General features: G+C 40.9%; 1 protein-coding gene across 1 annotated transcript in view; it reads left to right on the top strand.

Annotated features, from left to right (window-relative positions):
• CPA6 (carboxypeptidase A6) overlaps positions 1 to 14446 on the top strand; it is a 314542-nt gene that overhangs the window by 226400 nt on the left and 73696 nt on the right. The window contains exons 3-6 of the mRNA XM_063080149.1: positions 2811 to 2935; positions 9531 to 9645; positions 11589 to 11690; positions 13731 to 13835. Coding sequence (XP_062936219.1) covers positions 2811 to 2935; positions 9531 to 9645; positions 11589 to 11690; positions 13731 to 13835 — 447 coding nt within the window. The remainder of the gene's footprint in view (positions 1 to 2810; positions 2936 to 9530; positions 9646 to 11588; positions 11691 to 13730; positions 13836 to 14446) is intronic.

Genomic DNA, 14446 nt, shown 5'->3' with positions numbered 1-14446 from the left:
CTAAATTGCTGCTTTGCTGCTGATTCTCTGGGGAAAGCTTTTTGTGCAGCTCAAGTTTTGTTAATCTTGTAAGCACTTCTGGGTCTCATGAGATCTGGTACACCTGGGTTGTGTAGAAATTCTGGTCTGGGCATGAGTCTTTTCATCCAACTGCACCCCCACAATTCTATATTCCTGACCAGTCTCCACTGAGTGGTCCTGTGCTGATTGGAGGGCAGATCAGCTGTCCATGCTGTGCCCCAATGTTGCCCTGGTGGTCCCATCTCCCCCACAACCCACACTCCAAAAAACACTTCCCGTAGGACAGACCATGCACCGGTCCCTTGTGATGACTCACCAGCCTGTGAGTAGCTTCTTTTTTCAGTTGTCTATGGCCCCTCGCTCATACGCTGGTCCACAGGAACCCTGTTAGTGGTCTTGCTAGCCTGGGAGCCAACAAGGGCCTCTCTTCCCCTGAAGCCTCCAAGCAAATTCATACAAAGGGCACAGCTGTGGCTTTTGTCAGCTCTGGCTCCATGTGCTCACCAGGGCCAGCCTTGAAGTGGCCAGGGCTTGAAACAGTTGGAGCGGTCCTTTCTTTCACTCATCATGGCTTCTCCACCTTCATGAACTCCGTAGGTCTCTCCTCTTCCCCTGAGCTCTAGCAGCTCCAGCTTGCCTGTTGTTGCTTTTTAATAGTTTTAAATTGGTTGATTTTTGGGAGAGAGTGATGTTGGGGACTGTCTATTCTGCCCTCTTGTTTGAGAGTGACCATTAACTTTAATTTCCTTTTTAATATCACAACAAAATACAATTCCTGATTTTGCAAATTTTTTTTGTCAGTTGTCCTTTAGGCCAACTGCTTTCCAGTGACATGTCAATTTCCTAGGAAGCCTTCTCCAGGTCTTGCTGTAGGATGTGTTACTTCCATGGGACTTTCCTGTGGGGAAGCTACTCTCTTCTGTGGGGTGAGGATTCTTATTTTAGCATATACCCAGAAAATAGCACTTAAAGAGTTCTCTCCAGAGTGGTAATTCATGTTATTTTAGATACCAATGGCTCTCTACCTTCTGAATACAACACAATTTCTTGGTCTCCATTAGCATTAAGGGGTGGCAGCAAATTATTACCCTTAATATCAAAAATTTGCCTCTGCAGTGGGTTTGGAAGCAAGTCCCAAAGATGATTAAAGGATTAGGAAATCTAATATATAAGGAAAAGTGAAAGATACCAACATACTATATTTCATGAAGGCAAGAAACCAGCTCACTGACGGGTAGAACAACAACAACAACAACAACAAAACAATCCTGCAGTGTAAAGGATTGGCAAAAAGGTCCAACAATCTTGTTAAATGTGGATATGAGTCAAATAAAATTAGGTTGTTCTTGACTCTCCTCTTCCGGAGACTTAAAAGATGTAGTTTAGATGCATCTATTGGGGATAGCGTGGCGCAGTCCTAGATGTATCCTTGCCCAAAGGCTGACAGATGGATTGAATGACCTGTCAGCATCCCTTCCAGCCCCACACTTCTGTTTTCCTGTAATTGTTGGACTGACGTGTTAGCTGAGTCAGATTTGCCCTTGCAAGTTGGTGGAGGAGTCAGTGGCTTGAAAGAAAACAGGTAGACTCTTTGTTTCAAAAATAGAAGCCTCTCTACCCTGTTCCAGATTAAATTATACCATTAGAGGTTTATTTCCTTGACTCACAAAGTTATTTTTAGTCTAGAGTTCCCTAACAGAATGCAAACATTGACACCCAAGTGAAGGTAAAATAACTAAGCCTTATCAGATAAGGGCTTAGCAGAGATCAGTGCCCTGAAGCAGGACCGAGACCAGAGATGCAGGAAGAGGCAGGCCTTAGGCTGACAGAGGAAGCCAAGGCAGGACTATAAAGACAAGCTATGCCTAATCGGAAATGTGGCTCTAGGCTCCTGCAGAAGATAGGGTCCTCCTCTGTCCTATCTGAGCTGGTCATTCTTCTGATGTAGGTAGAGCTCCTGCCAAGTGCGGAGCACTGGCCAAGGCACTGGGCACATCACAGTAAGGGAAACAGAAGTGGCTCCTGCTTTTCTGCAAAATACTGAACAAGTGAACATGTAGTGCATTACCACATGGAGAAGGTCTACACTCATGCAACAAATAGTAATTGACTTGCTAATGTACACAAGCCACTGTTCTAGGCCCTCGGAGTGGGTTGGTAACCAAATGGGCAAATCCTTTGCCCTCATGGAGCTTACAATATGCTACATCATGAAAGAAGCCCAAGGTAGTCTAAGAACTATGACAAGGAGGACTACCCTTGCTGCCAAGTCTTCCCTGAGAAGGGGTGTTTCTACTGGCATGTGAAGGCCAAGCAGGAATCAGAGAAAAGCATGTTTTGGGGAAGAAGGAGGCATCCAGAGAATGTTCCATTTAAAGTTACCAAATGCCATCGAGCTCCTACAATTTGCTTGTGTGGTAGTATTAAGGGTAATTTATATCTTTCTCTGTCTTACAGATATTCACATACTCACACAATAAGTAATTTTAAAACAATATCAAAGTTATACTTTACACTATTTTATCTCATTTTTACCTTGTGGCTTTAACATGTTGGTCTTCAAACTATTACTTGTAAATTATGATCAGATTTTATGTGGATATGATATAAATTGCAGCCCAAATTCAAGATCAAATTGGAGTTTTACCCTGATGATGCAAGCATTGAGTCTAATCCCAAAATGTGTTTGGTGTTACTGGATGCAAACAAGATAATGTGTTTGACATTGTGACATGGATTTTTCCCCACCTGCATTGAATATGAATTATAGGTTGGTTCCTGCACTACAGGTGGACCTGTGGCAGCCCAGCGGCATCTCCTATGTATCAGAGGGAACAGTGACTGATGTCCGTGTTCCCCAAAATGGTTCCCAAGCCCTGTTAGCCTTCTTACAGGAAGCCAACATCCAGTACAAGTAAGCATTTCTTTTCATTTGGTATAAAATTCATCTGTGCTAAACTGAACTAAATGATGGTTGTATTCAGGTTATCTATCAAGTGCTTATGACAACTGTGTTTCAAGTATAGCTTTTTTGTATTGAGAAAACTGGTATGAATATATTCACTTTTCATGAGCTTATTAGTCTAGTGGAGATGGGAACAACCACACTGACGTATCATTCCACTGTTAAGACTAAGTGATCAGTGTAAACACAGGCTGTTTTTCTGTGTGAAGAAGGGAGAGCAGTCTGGTAATGCCTACAGGATGGATGGGAAGGAAGGGCCAGGAAAGGCTGTCTGCAGGAGAGCTGTGTCAGCCAGGCACAGGATGAGACTGGGGTCTGGCAGGCAGAGGAGACAGTGCAAACAAAGGGAGAGGCAGCAAGTTCAGTCGTCCCTAAATATATTCTGGAGATTGTTTCAGAACCCCTGGCAGATACCAAAATCTGTGGATGCTTAGGACCCTTACATAAAATGGTGCAGTATTTGTATATAACCTATGTACATCCTCCCATATAAATTATCTGTAGATCACTCATAATATCTAATACAATGTAAATGCTGTGTAAATAGTTGTTATGTTGCATTTTTTATTGTTGGGTTTTTTTTCAAACATCTTTGAGCTGTGGTTGGTTGAATCTGCAGGTGACAGACCCACAAATATGGAGAACACACTGTAGTTCAGTGTTATTAGTGTTCAAAGTGCAACTCAGAGAGTAGAAAGAAAAGATGCTGAGGGGGGCAGAGGGAGGCCAGGTTGTGGAAAGTCTTATGTGCAGGGGTAGGAGCTCAGACTTTATCTTCTGGATATAAGCAAAGGAGCCGCATTTCACTGTCACGGAGGAGCAATAAGAGATTACAGTAATAGTCCAGGTAAAAGAGAGTGAGGCTCTGAGTTAGGACCAGAGTAGTGGGATCAGGAGAGCATTCAAAAAAGCATTTCAGGGCTGACCCCGTGGCACACTCGGGAGAGTGCGGCACTGGGAGCGCAGTGATGCTCCCGCCGCGGGTTCGGATCCTATATAGGAATGGCCGGCGGGCTCACTGGCTGAGTACCGGTCACGAAAAAGACAAAAAAGAAAAAAAAAGCATTTCAGAGCTAAAACCACCTGGACTCTCCATTTGGTTGGATGATAGATAGGAAAGGAAGACTCCAAATTTTCCATCTTTGGTGACTGAGTAGACAGACTTGAACAGATTTGGACATTTGGGGCTTGTTTTTTAAAAAAGGAATAGTTAGAGCAATAAGAAGAAAGCAAGTGGAAGATAGTCACAGGACAGGAGTCAAAGAAGAAAAGAAAGGCTCTAGAGAGAGAGACTGGTCCGTGGCGTCAAGTGCTGCAGCAATAATCCAGCAAGAAAAGGACCAACCAGTTTCCTTTGGCTTTGGTGATGGAAAGTACATTGATAACTCTAATGGTGGGATTAGATTGTTAGTAGAAGACAGAGATGTGGACAGAAGGTGAGAACATGGAGCAGAGCAGAGCACTGTTCTTAGCATAAGTTAGAATAAGGGGAGAACAGAGAATGAGAAGTGACTATAGGATATGCAGCATCAATGACTGGAAGATGTGGGATTCGTGTGTGAAATTTTGGCACATCTGTAGGCCAAGGAGAAGGACCAGTAGGGAGGGAGACATCTGATGATGCCAAAGAGAATGCACAGGTGGAGGAGTGGGTTTGAACAGTAGGAAGGATACCTCAGCCTCTGATATGGAAGATGTAAATGTGGGTTTACTTAAGATTGTAAAGAGGAGAGTTGACACATTGAAAAAGATTATAGCAGATGGCTAAATTTTCTGGATGAAAGAAGAAGCAAAATTATCTACTGAAAGTGAAAAAGCAGGGGTTGAAGAGTGTTCCCAAGAGAAAAACTGGAGTAAGAATCAAGAAAAATAGTTGCTGCAGAGAAGAGAGATGGTAGCACTGACATAGAATTGAGGTTTTGTTGGATAAGAACATAGAAAGGTCAGACCGGCAAGGATGTCATGGTACTTAGGGAGATGCTAGTTCGAGTATTCATTCATGGGGTCTAGTCTGGATAGGGAGGCAGGAGAGTCTAGGAGGGGTGACAGGACAAAAGAGAAGAATCAAGGAAGGTATTAAGGTCTTTACATTGAAAGCAGGTGTAGTGTGACTGAGAGCAACAACTGGGAAGGAAGGAAGTTTTGCCAAAATGTGGGCTACTGGATGTTAAGAGTTCTAGGGTCGAAGACAAGATCCAGGGGGGTTCCATGAAAGAGATCTTTGAGGCTGATCAAGAATTCTTGATGGGGTCAAAAATAGGTGGGCTAAGCCTCTAGAGAATCATCACAGCAGTGTTGAACCTCTTTGGCTGATGGCAAGATTAGAAAGGAGAGAAAGAACGTACTCCTGAGGCAGAAATATCAGGGTGCAGCCAGGAATTGGAGGAAAGCAACAAAGAGAGACGTGACACTGCAGGAGGAGGAGCTGTCCCTGGGAGTTAGGAGATTAATGGGGAAGCAGAGATGGGGGTCCAGGAGAATGCTGACCTCCCTCCGTTTTGGCCCTGTAAGAGGTAGGTGGGGGAGGGAGTAGAAAGCTACAGAAGAATGTGTGTGCTCAATAGTCAGATTTCTGATGGGGCAAGAATATGAGGATAGAGAGTCCTCTGAAGAGACCGGAAGATGTAGGAAGTTTATTTACAGTGGAAAGGGGTCTGCACGGGGCACAGGGAAAAGGGGCGGTAGAGCAGGGGTATCAATAGAGGACTTGAGAGCAGAAGTACAAGGTAGTGAATTAATGAGATGAGAGGTAGTTCCAGTTACCTTTTGCTGGGAATTCTAGGATTTTGAGGCAGAGAGGCATGATTGTAAATGACTACCTTCAACTACCCCAACTTTGTAGCAGGTGGCTATACTGTCAAAACTGGCACACAGGTCCCTGGTGGTGTCTGGGAAGGGGGGCTGATGGCTCTATGGGTCGGTGACGAGATTCCCAGTCTTTCCGGAAAGCTGGGCCAAGGGGCACAAAATGGCAGTGACATCCCTGGTCCACACAGATAGTGCCCTGCCGATATCACAGCCTTATTAAATGACTAACAGGCTTTTCGCAGAGTTATTTTATCTGTGTTTCTAGAACTGAAACTCAGCTGTGCAGAAAACTGTTGTTCATTTTGGACACATTTTAGTCATTGCCATAACTTTGAAAGCATACTTTGATTCTCTGAATGTCTGGCAGGAAAGAGCTTGGCAATTATATCTATAGGTGCTCAGTTATAACTCACATGCTTCATTAATTATTATTCAGTAGAAAAGAATATACCAAGTTAGTTTAACAAGTTTCTATTTCCTGCCATTAAATATAGGTCATGTGGAACTGATACAGAATAAAATATCACACTTCATGTCACAGAAAATAGTCTAAAAAAATGAGTGTTTTAAATCAGTTGTCTGCTCATAGTGAACAATCATTTAGAATTATTCATTTTGTTGGTCCCAAGATAATAACACAAAAGAGTCAATTAAATTCCATGCACCCAGTAGGTAGAGTTCATTTTAATTGACTTTTGTTATTGTAGCCTGGGGGGTTTTCAGAAGATTATTGTTTACTCTACACAACTATATATAATGTATAGCTATCTTTAAAGTGGAGATAAAAAAAAAAAAACTAAAGTGGAGATAATATGACCTCATGTGTCTGGCCCCTAGGTTATCAACCCCTCTCGATGAGATGATTCATTCTGACATAAAAAAAATTCAGTCATTTAATAAATTAAATATCTATAAAAATTGGCAATGAAATTTCCATTTTTGAGGGTCCCTTCCCACCCTGGAAACTTTGGGAGAGTGGCTTTGTATTGAGTGATGACATCACTTGAAAAGTTTTTAATAGCTCTAGTCACTACTATAGGAGTGTACACAATTGGGGTAGGAGTAATAATTGTCCATAAAGAACTAAGAAAATACAACAGTTTATGAAGACCATTTTAGAGCTCCATTTCACAACATTTTCATCAATAAGCTGGTTTCCAGTTAACTACTTGACAGGGAATGTGGAATATACTATAAAGTATATGTACTTCACAGGGCCTGGTTTTCCAAAGCCTTGCATTTTCAAATATTGACCTTGAGGAGGACTGGACATTTCCCTCAGGCTATAAGTCTCTGTTGCAAGATAAGAATTGTGGCACAGCAGGTTGCTGGCTCAAACACAGACTAATTACTGATTGTTATGTAAAGATACTGAGAAATTGCTGTAGGAAGGAATGTTTGCTAAGATCAAACTGTTGTTGATAGGACCACTTAATTGCCTTACTGGAATGTCATCTGGCTTGTTTCACTGAAAGTTACCAGCCTATATTGTTAAACTATAATCCCACCTTTGTTCTCTTCCTGTAACTTTCTGGTCTGGAAAATAAATGCAGGAAGAGAACCCCAATTTGGCATTAATTTCCCAAGGAAGGAATCTGTCTCGCTTGAGGGTTCCAGTGGGAGATTAACCACTTTGGGGCCTCTCACTGCTCAATAGAGATGGGCTTTGAGTAATCCTTTGCATCTCCATCACCCAGGGGAAGTGGGGTGACAAATCTGTGGGGGGGGGGGGGGACGAAGCAATGCAAAGCAACAAGGGAAAATGGGGCTGGACCTGGCATATCACAGTTCTTTTTTAATTTAAAGTTGGTCTCTTAGGGCCTGTATGAGGGTACAGTCTAAGTTATTAAACAGAGACCTGTATTAGTTGCCAGGGCTGTCATAACAAAGTACCACAGACTTTTTAAACTGGAAATTCAGAAGGAGATTCTCATATGGCTGGCTTTGGCAGATCTATCTACATGTTTTTTCCTTAGTTTCCTGGGATAGAAAAAAAGTGGCCAGGAGAAATGGATAGATAGTCCTAGTGAGGGGAAACATACCTGAAGCTTGTCTGCCGTAACTGGAATATGTTGAAAGTTTGTGATCAACTCTGCCCTAATCAAACTTGCAGCCTTCCTGACCATTCCAGATTCTCTCCTAGCCCAAGAAAGTTTGGACGTTGTCATAGAGGCTCATTTGGCTCTTAAGATCTACCTTGGCAATATTGTAAAGTTCTTTAGCCCATACAGACCTAATTATCTGTAACTTCTTACTTTGAGGGAAGAAAGAAGACACTAATGCATATGATGTTCAGACTGATGATTTAACATTCCACTCACATTCTGAGCCACTGCAAGCAGCTGCCAAGACAGCTGACATCTGGGCCACCTCACCTTATCCTGATTTCTAAAATGTTTCCAGTTTTAAAGTCAAAACTTGAAGCAAAAAGAACAGTGAGTCAACAATCAATTCTGCATTAAGTGCTTTGTCCACAGTGGCACTCAATAAATAGAAATTGAGTAAATCAAAAAGAACGTCCTACACCAGCATGACCCCAAGTAAATTTACTTTCTTCATGGACCACAAAGTATTTATTCAGGTGATTCAAGATCTTTTTTTTTTTTTTTTTAATTAAGTAGCTTATATAGATCAGTCTAAAGTCATTTAAAGATGCCATTATATGTTCTTTTAATAAGACTTAAACCATTAAGCAACAGGTTCTTTTGCAAGGTAAAGTCTGAAAGCAAAGTTTTTTAGCCACCTGCCAGGCCCAGGAAAATCACTGAGGGGCTCTTTAAAATCTTTAAGTGTTGCAAATAAGAGAAGCCTTATTACTTCCTGGCGCTGTAGTTAGGGAAATAGGGAAGTACTGGGAAGCCAGCTCAGAGGTCACATCAAGAACACTGATGACTGCCTGGAGCTGGTTCCACACATTGCCATGAGTCTGGAATCCCCCACCCTGGACTCAGCCTTCAATTTCCAAATGCATTCCCTTTGATTAACTGAGCTTCTCTTCTCTGGGCATTCCTGACACTGGCAGGCAGGAAAATAGCTTTTTCCAACTCGGGATATTTGTTTGGTTTCCTCTGGGAGACTATTGTTTCTTCCCTCCTTTTCCTTTTCTCTCTGAGTCTTGGTCAAGTGTGCTGGGCAATGACGGGAACAGTCTCAGTGATGAAAGGGGATGCGAGCAGGTATAAGCAGCAGGAAAGAGGACGTGGCGAGGGAGCGAAGGGACCGGCTAGGCTGTTTTCTTTACGTCACGCTGCCCTTGGAGTCTCAAGACTGGAATTTGGGTGCACATTCCAAGTTCATATCTTGGCTTTGCACTGATCAGCAGAATGACATTGTCAAGTTCTTAACCCTTTCAAGGTTCAGCTCCCCCATTTTTAAAATGGTGATAACAGTAGAATCTACCACGTGGGTCATGTATGTAAAATACATAGTACCATGCCTGGCTCCCGGTAAGTACTCAACAAATGTGAGTGCTCGCAGCTGCTAAATGAATGGTAGTTGTTATTACTGCCATTATTATTTGGGACATCTACCTGTAATTTTACACTTTGTTTATTACACCATTTATTTAACAGTTTTCATTTGCTGAAAAAGAACATTTTTCCAACATTTGATATTTTTAGAAATATCGATCTTCTCAGAACTTCTTTCCCATAGATGCGTTTAATTTTCTTTGATATTACCTGATTTTCATATAATCTCAATTTACTTTTTATGATGTCTATCATTTCAAATCCAGGATCCTCATAGAAGATCTTCAGAAAGCACTGGAAAGGGGAAGAAGCTTACAAACCCAGAGAAATCGAAGATCCCTCCCTGAATACAATTATGAAGTTTATCACTCCTTAGAAGAAGTATGTAATCAAAGGAGATTTTATTGCTTTTTTACAAGGACATCTTTATCACTTAGGTCTAAGAATTGAGAGAAAAGCATAAAGACAGAGACAGGGGCTATGTGAAGAATACTTATAGTGCTTACATGGCCCAGGCTCCTCAGTTCTCTCAGCTGTTCTGTTAAGCCTTTTACTGCTATACAAGAAGTAGCAAAATAATTTGAATTTCACCTGCTTTATCCAACCTACCCCTACAAAGGACATGGGAAGTGCAAGGAAGAGTGAGATAATGCTGCTATAATTATGATTATAAAGGCCCTAACTAATAAGCAATGTAAAGTAGAAGGAGCCAGAGTTTGAGGACAGTGATTGGGTAGAGGGGTAAATGGACTCAGATGTGTGTCCCACTCCCACTGCAAAGTGGAAACCTCTCAAAGGCCAAGCTTCACTTGTGTGGCACCTCTGGACCTTTGAACATGCTGTTATTTATTCTACCTGGAAAACTTACAGCAACCTCCTCCTCGCCACCACATCCTTTACTGTTCACCTGGACAACAACTTGTTATTCTTCAAATCACAGCTTAAGCAAGGAAGCAGCTACTTCTACTCTCCCAGACTGGATCAAACCCCTCCCCCCATCAATCCCAGCATATTACAGGCCCCATAGTACATGGATGTGATACCTGTCACAGTGTTTATAATATGGAATGTAGGATCATTTGATTCGTGCCTTTCTCTCCTAGTAAGCTGCGAGTTCCATGAGGGTAAGCCATTTCTTTCTTGCTCACCACACAATCCCCAGGGGTAGGCAAACCAAGACCTCTAAGAATGAATAAGTGAATGAATACATACGTTTTCTACTTTTCCCTTGAAATAAACAAAGGGATGACAGTCATAAAATTAATGAAGTCCTGTTATATTCATAAGAGTATTTTGGGTTCTCTCGATGACAACTCTCCTTTCAAAATTATTTCCACATATTTCATGTCATATACTTTTAGAAGCTTGAAATTAGAAGCAGTGAAAAGGTTTTAGAAACTTGGCACATGGAAGTACTGTTAACATGCACTAGAAAAAAGTCTAATTTTAAAAATATAATAGATATAGATATGCGTATGTGTGTGTGTATATATATATAACCTGCTCCTTAGATTAAATAAGAATAGAAAGAAAAGCAAATATAGGTACTTTCCAAAATATACTTACGAACTTTTTTCAGCACAGTCCCTTCTACATCATGGAACAAGGAGACACTTTTCTGTTACTTCTTTACTCGTTATAGGCCTTTTAGTCAGAAATGTCACCCATCTTTCCAACCACCTCACATTATCTATCTCACATTAGCTTCTCCTGATGACAGATAAGTGTGTGTGAATGGATCAATGCAAATATATCACTATCTCTGGAGACATTATTCAGAGTTGCCCTCAGACATGTGGCTCAGTAGAATAACCTTTAAATGCAAAAGATAATGCCTTTTTCTTAGCATCTTCTGTTCAGTAGCAAATTACAATATATGGGACTTTAATAAACACTTTCAAGTAGTTTAGATGGTTTTCCTAGAGCTGGTTTATTTCTTTTCCTCTTAAATACTTGTGAGAAAATGGAAATAAATTTTGATTTTCAAAAAAAAAAAAAAAAGAAAGAAAAGAAAAGCCAGACACAACAATTAGTTTTCTATAAAAATCTGCCATCAAGATATGAATGATATATGACAGTGGAAGGTATGCTTTAAAGAGGGAACAGTATAACAATATAAGCTACTATCTGCGAAGGCAGAAAATAAAACATAATTTTAAGTGTCCCAAAGAAAATTAAAAATAGAAAATTGTTTTTTTCTTCAATTTTGCTTTCCATGTATGCTCTTTGAATTCTGAGACCTACCATTGTCATTTTGTTGCCTTTTCTTCTCTAAAAGCTCCATCATTGTGGGAGAGTCTGACATGGTTCTTATTTGCTTTTAGATTCAAAATTGGATGCATCATCTGAATAAAACTCATTCCAGCCTCATTCACATGTTCTCTATTGGAAAATCGTATGAGGGAAGATCTCTTTTTATTTTAAAGGTAAAAATAAGAAATTATTAACTAAATATAAAATGTTTACCGAACGTTTTTCAACTTTCATTTATGGGGAAAAGGAATGAAATGATCTTTCCTAGTCCAATATTTAGAATCATCTGGTAATTTAAGAAAAAATTTTCCTTTAGAATTTTGAGCCATATCTAATTTTTGCCATTGACTGTTCCAGAGAATACTGTTGCTAACATGTTCAGAATTACTGATACAAATCAGTGAGCTGGTGTGACTTAAAATGAACCAATGCAAAACTGTGTATATGTGTTAAGAAGGTGTGCACTATTCCCGTCCCTTGATCCTGCATTCTCTTCTAGCTGCTGACCTATAGCTCTCCACCCCTTCTCAGCCAAACTTCTAAGAAGATTTACCTATTGTCACATCTCCTTTCTCACTTCCCTTTCAGACTCTGACTCACTGGCTTTTGCCCCTACAACTCCTCTGCAACTTCTCTTGCCAAGGTCAACAATGACTCCTACTCAATTCTCCTCCTGCCTCTCTGACCATCCCTTCAGGTCTCATTCACTGGCTGCTCTTCCCTTGTCCTTTCCTTAGGTTCTGGTAATCCCCAGGACTCTATCCCCAGCTCTGCTTTCACTCCACTAATGCTTTATTGATGGGCATATCTGCCCCATGGTTTCAACAGTTATCCCAGACGTTTCCAGTGGAGTCCACTCTCTGGAGCTTTAAGTTCATACATCATCGCCTACTGGAGGCTCTCAGCTGGATAGTCACAAAAGCACCTCAGACTCAGAGGGGCACCACTATCCACCCAGTTCAGAAGCATGAGCATAATCCGAATTTCTCTCTGTTATTTTAACCACTCACTTGCATGAATGCTGTGAGTTGTTTTCCTAAATCTCTTTTGGGTCTGCCCCACCTGCTTCTCCTGTCCTCACTGCTGTTGCCCCAGTTGATATCTGTGTCTCTTCTCCCTGTTGCGATAGCAGCCTCAGTACTGAACTCCTCAAGTCCCCATCCTCAAAACTGCTGTCAGTGTGAGCTCTCTAACACGAGCATGCGTGCACACGCACACACACACACACACACAAGCCTCCCAGGGAATACAGGATGAAGCCTCATCTCTTTTACATGGTGTCCAGGGACCTCATGTGTTCCCTGCCTCCATGTTCAGCTTCTCCTGTCCACCCTTCAAACTACAGAAGCAGTTCCTCAGATACGGTGTGCTCAGGTTCTCTTCTGAGCTTGAGAAGCTTCCCTCCAATTTGTCTGCCGCGCGTGCTCCAAGTCTTGCTGAAGTACTCAGGTGCTCCTCTTCTGAGACGTCTTCTTTTATTTCCCAGGAGAATTTGACATAACACCCTGTGTTTCCACAGTTACTTACAGGTACTCACATCACATGACTGACAGCTTGCATGTCTGTCCTCCCCACTAGCATATAAATTCCTGTCTTTTCATTTTGGAATCTTCAGTGCTGAGCACAGTGTCTGACGTTAATAAGGATTTCTTGAAGTATTAGTTGAGTAAATTAATGAACGAATGAAAACTTGATCCCCTATAAGAGCTACCTATTGATTACTGCGTTAGAAACCAGCTTAAAAGTAATATTGATATAGTGGGATTGTAAAGGAAAATCTGTCACTTTATTCAAATCAACTTATTTTATGTTTCCATTTTGTGGCATAATAAAGTTTGATTTTATCTGCCTATAAAACATAATTATTTCTTTATGAAATATACCCTGGGAATGGAGAGAGAGAGGAAATTTAGCTTTTTACTTAGCAGTCACATACTATATTAAAAAGGAGAAGCAACCCTATTTTATGGATTGCTCTTTTCCTTGTATGTTTTCTAGCTCTTTGATTGTGATTAGGGCAATAAATGTATTGTTTCTGCGTAAACAAGCCTGGACTTCCTAAGTAGAGAGCAAATCTCTTTATCTTTTTTTATATATTACCTAATTAACCAAACTTTCGTGAAGAATTATGCTGAAACCTTATTAAATTATGCTGGTCAGTGAATCCAAAAATAAAAGTATGAGTCGGTTACCGTGAATACTCTTGTTTTCAGCTGGGCAGAAAATCACGAGCTTACAAAGGAGCTGTCTGGATAGACTGTGGTATTCATGCAAGAGAATGGATTGGTCCTGCCTTTTGTCAGTGGTTTGTAAAAGAAGTAAGTTACACCCTTCACACAATGTCCATTTTAGCTAGTCACTGCTTCCGTGTGTTTTTGTTTTGCTCAAGGAAATAAATGGGAATTTGAAGCCCACGATACCTGATAGGATACCTTGATTTTGTGGGCTGCTTTCATGTTTATGAAGACATTCATAACTCTGACTGAGTTGATCCTCACTTCTGCCTTTGGAAGTTGGAATTACCAGCCCCCATTGAAGAGAAGGAACCTGAGGTTGAGAGTCTTTTTGAATTTGTAACAAACTAGAAACCAACTGTAGCAGCAGATATGTGGTAAAAGACTAAAAGTCCAATGTGTGGTGTTCCAAAGCAATTTCTTATACGAGATTCAGCTCAGGAAGTTCTGCATCATTTGACCTCCCCCTCAAAATGATCCCATATATGCTATAACAATGAAGAGGTGAACAAGTGATTACATTGTGTCCTCCTGCTATAGGTCTATACTTTTTTTAATATTTATTATTTTTTTAATTTGTAGAGTAGAGAGCTATATTTCAATGCATAATGATCAAATCAGGGTAATTAGCATATTCATCATCACAACAATTTATCATTTCTTTGAGATGAGAACATCAGAGCTCCTCTCTTCGA

Source organism: Cynocephalus volans, chromosome 15 (genome assembly GCF_027409185.1).
Source record: "Cynocephalus volans isolate mCynVol1 chromosome 15, mCynVol1.pri, whole genome shotgun sequence".
NCBI lineage: Eukaryota > Metazoa > Chordata > Mammalia > Dermoptera > Cynocephalidae > Cynocephalus > Cynocephalus volans.
The sequence above is the reverse complement of the archived record's forward strand: the minus strand, read 5'-3'. Positions and strand labels throughout refer to the sequence as shown.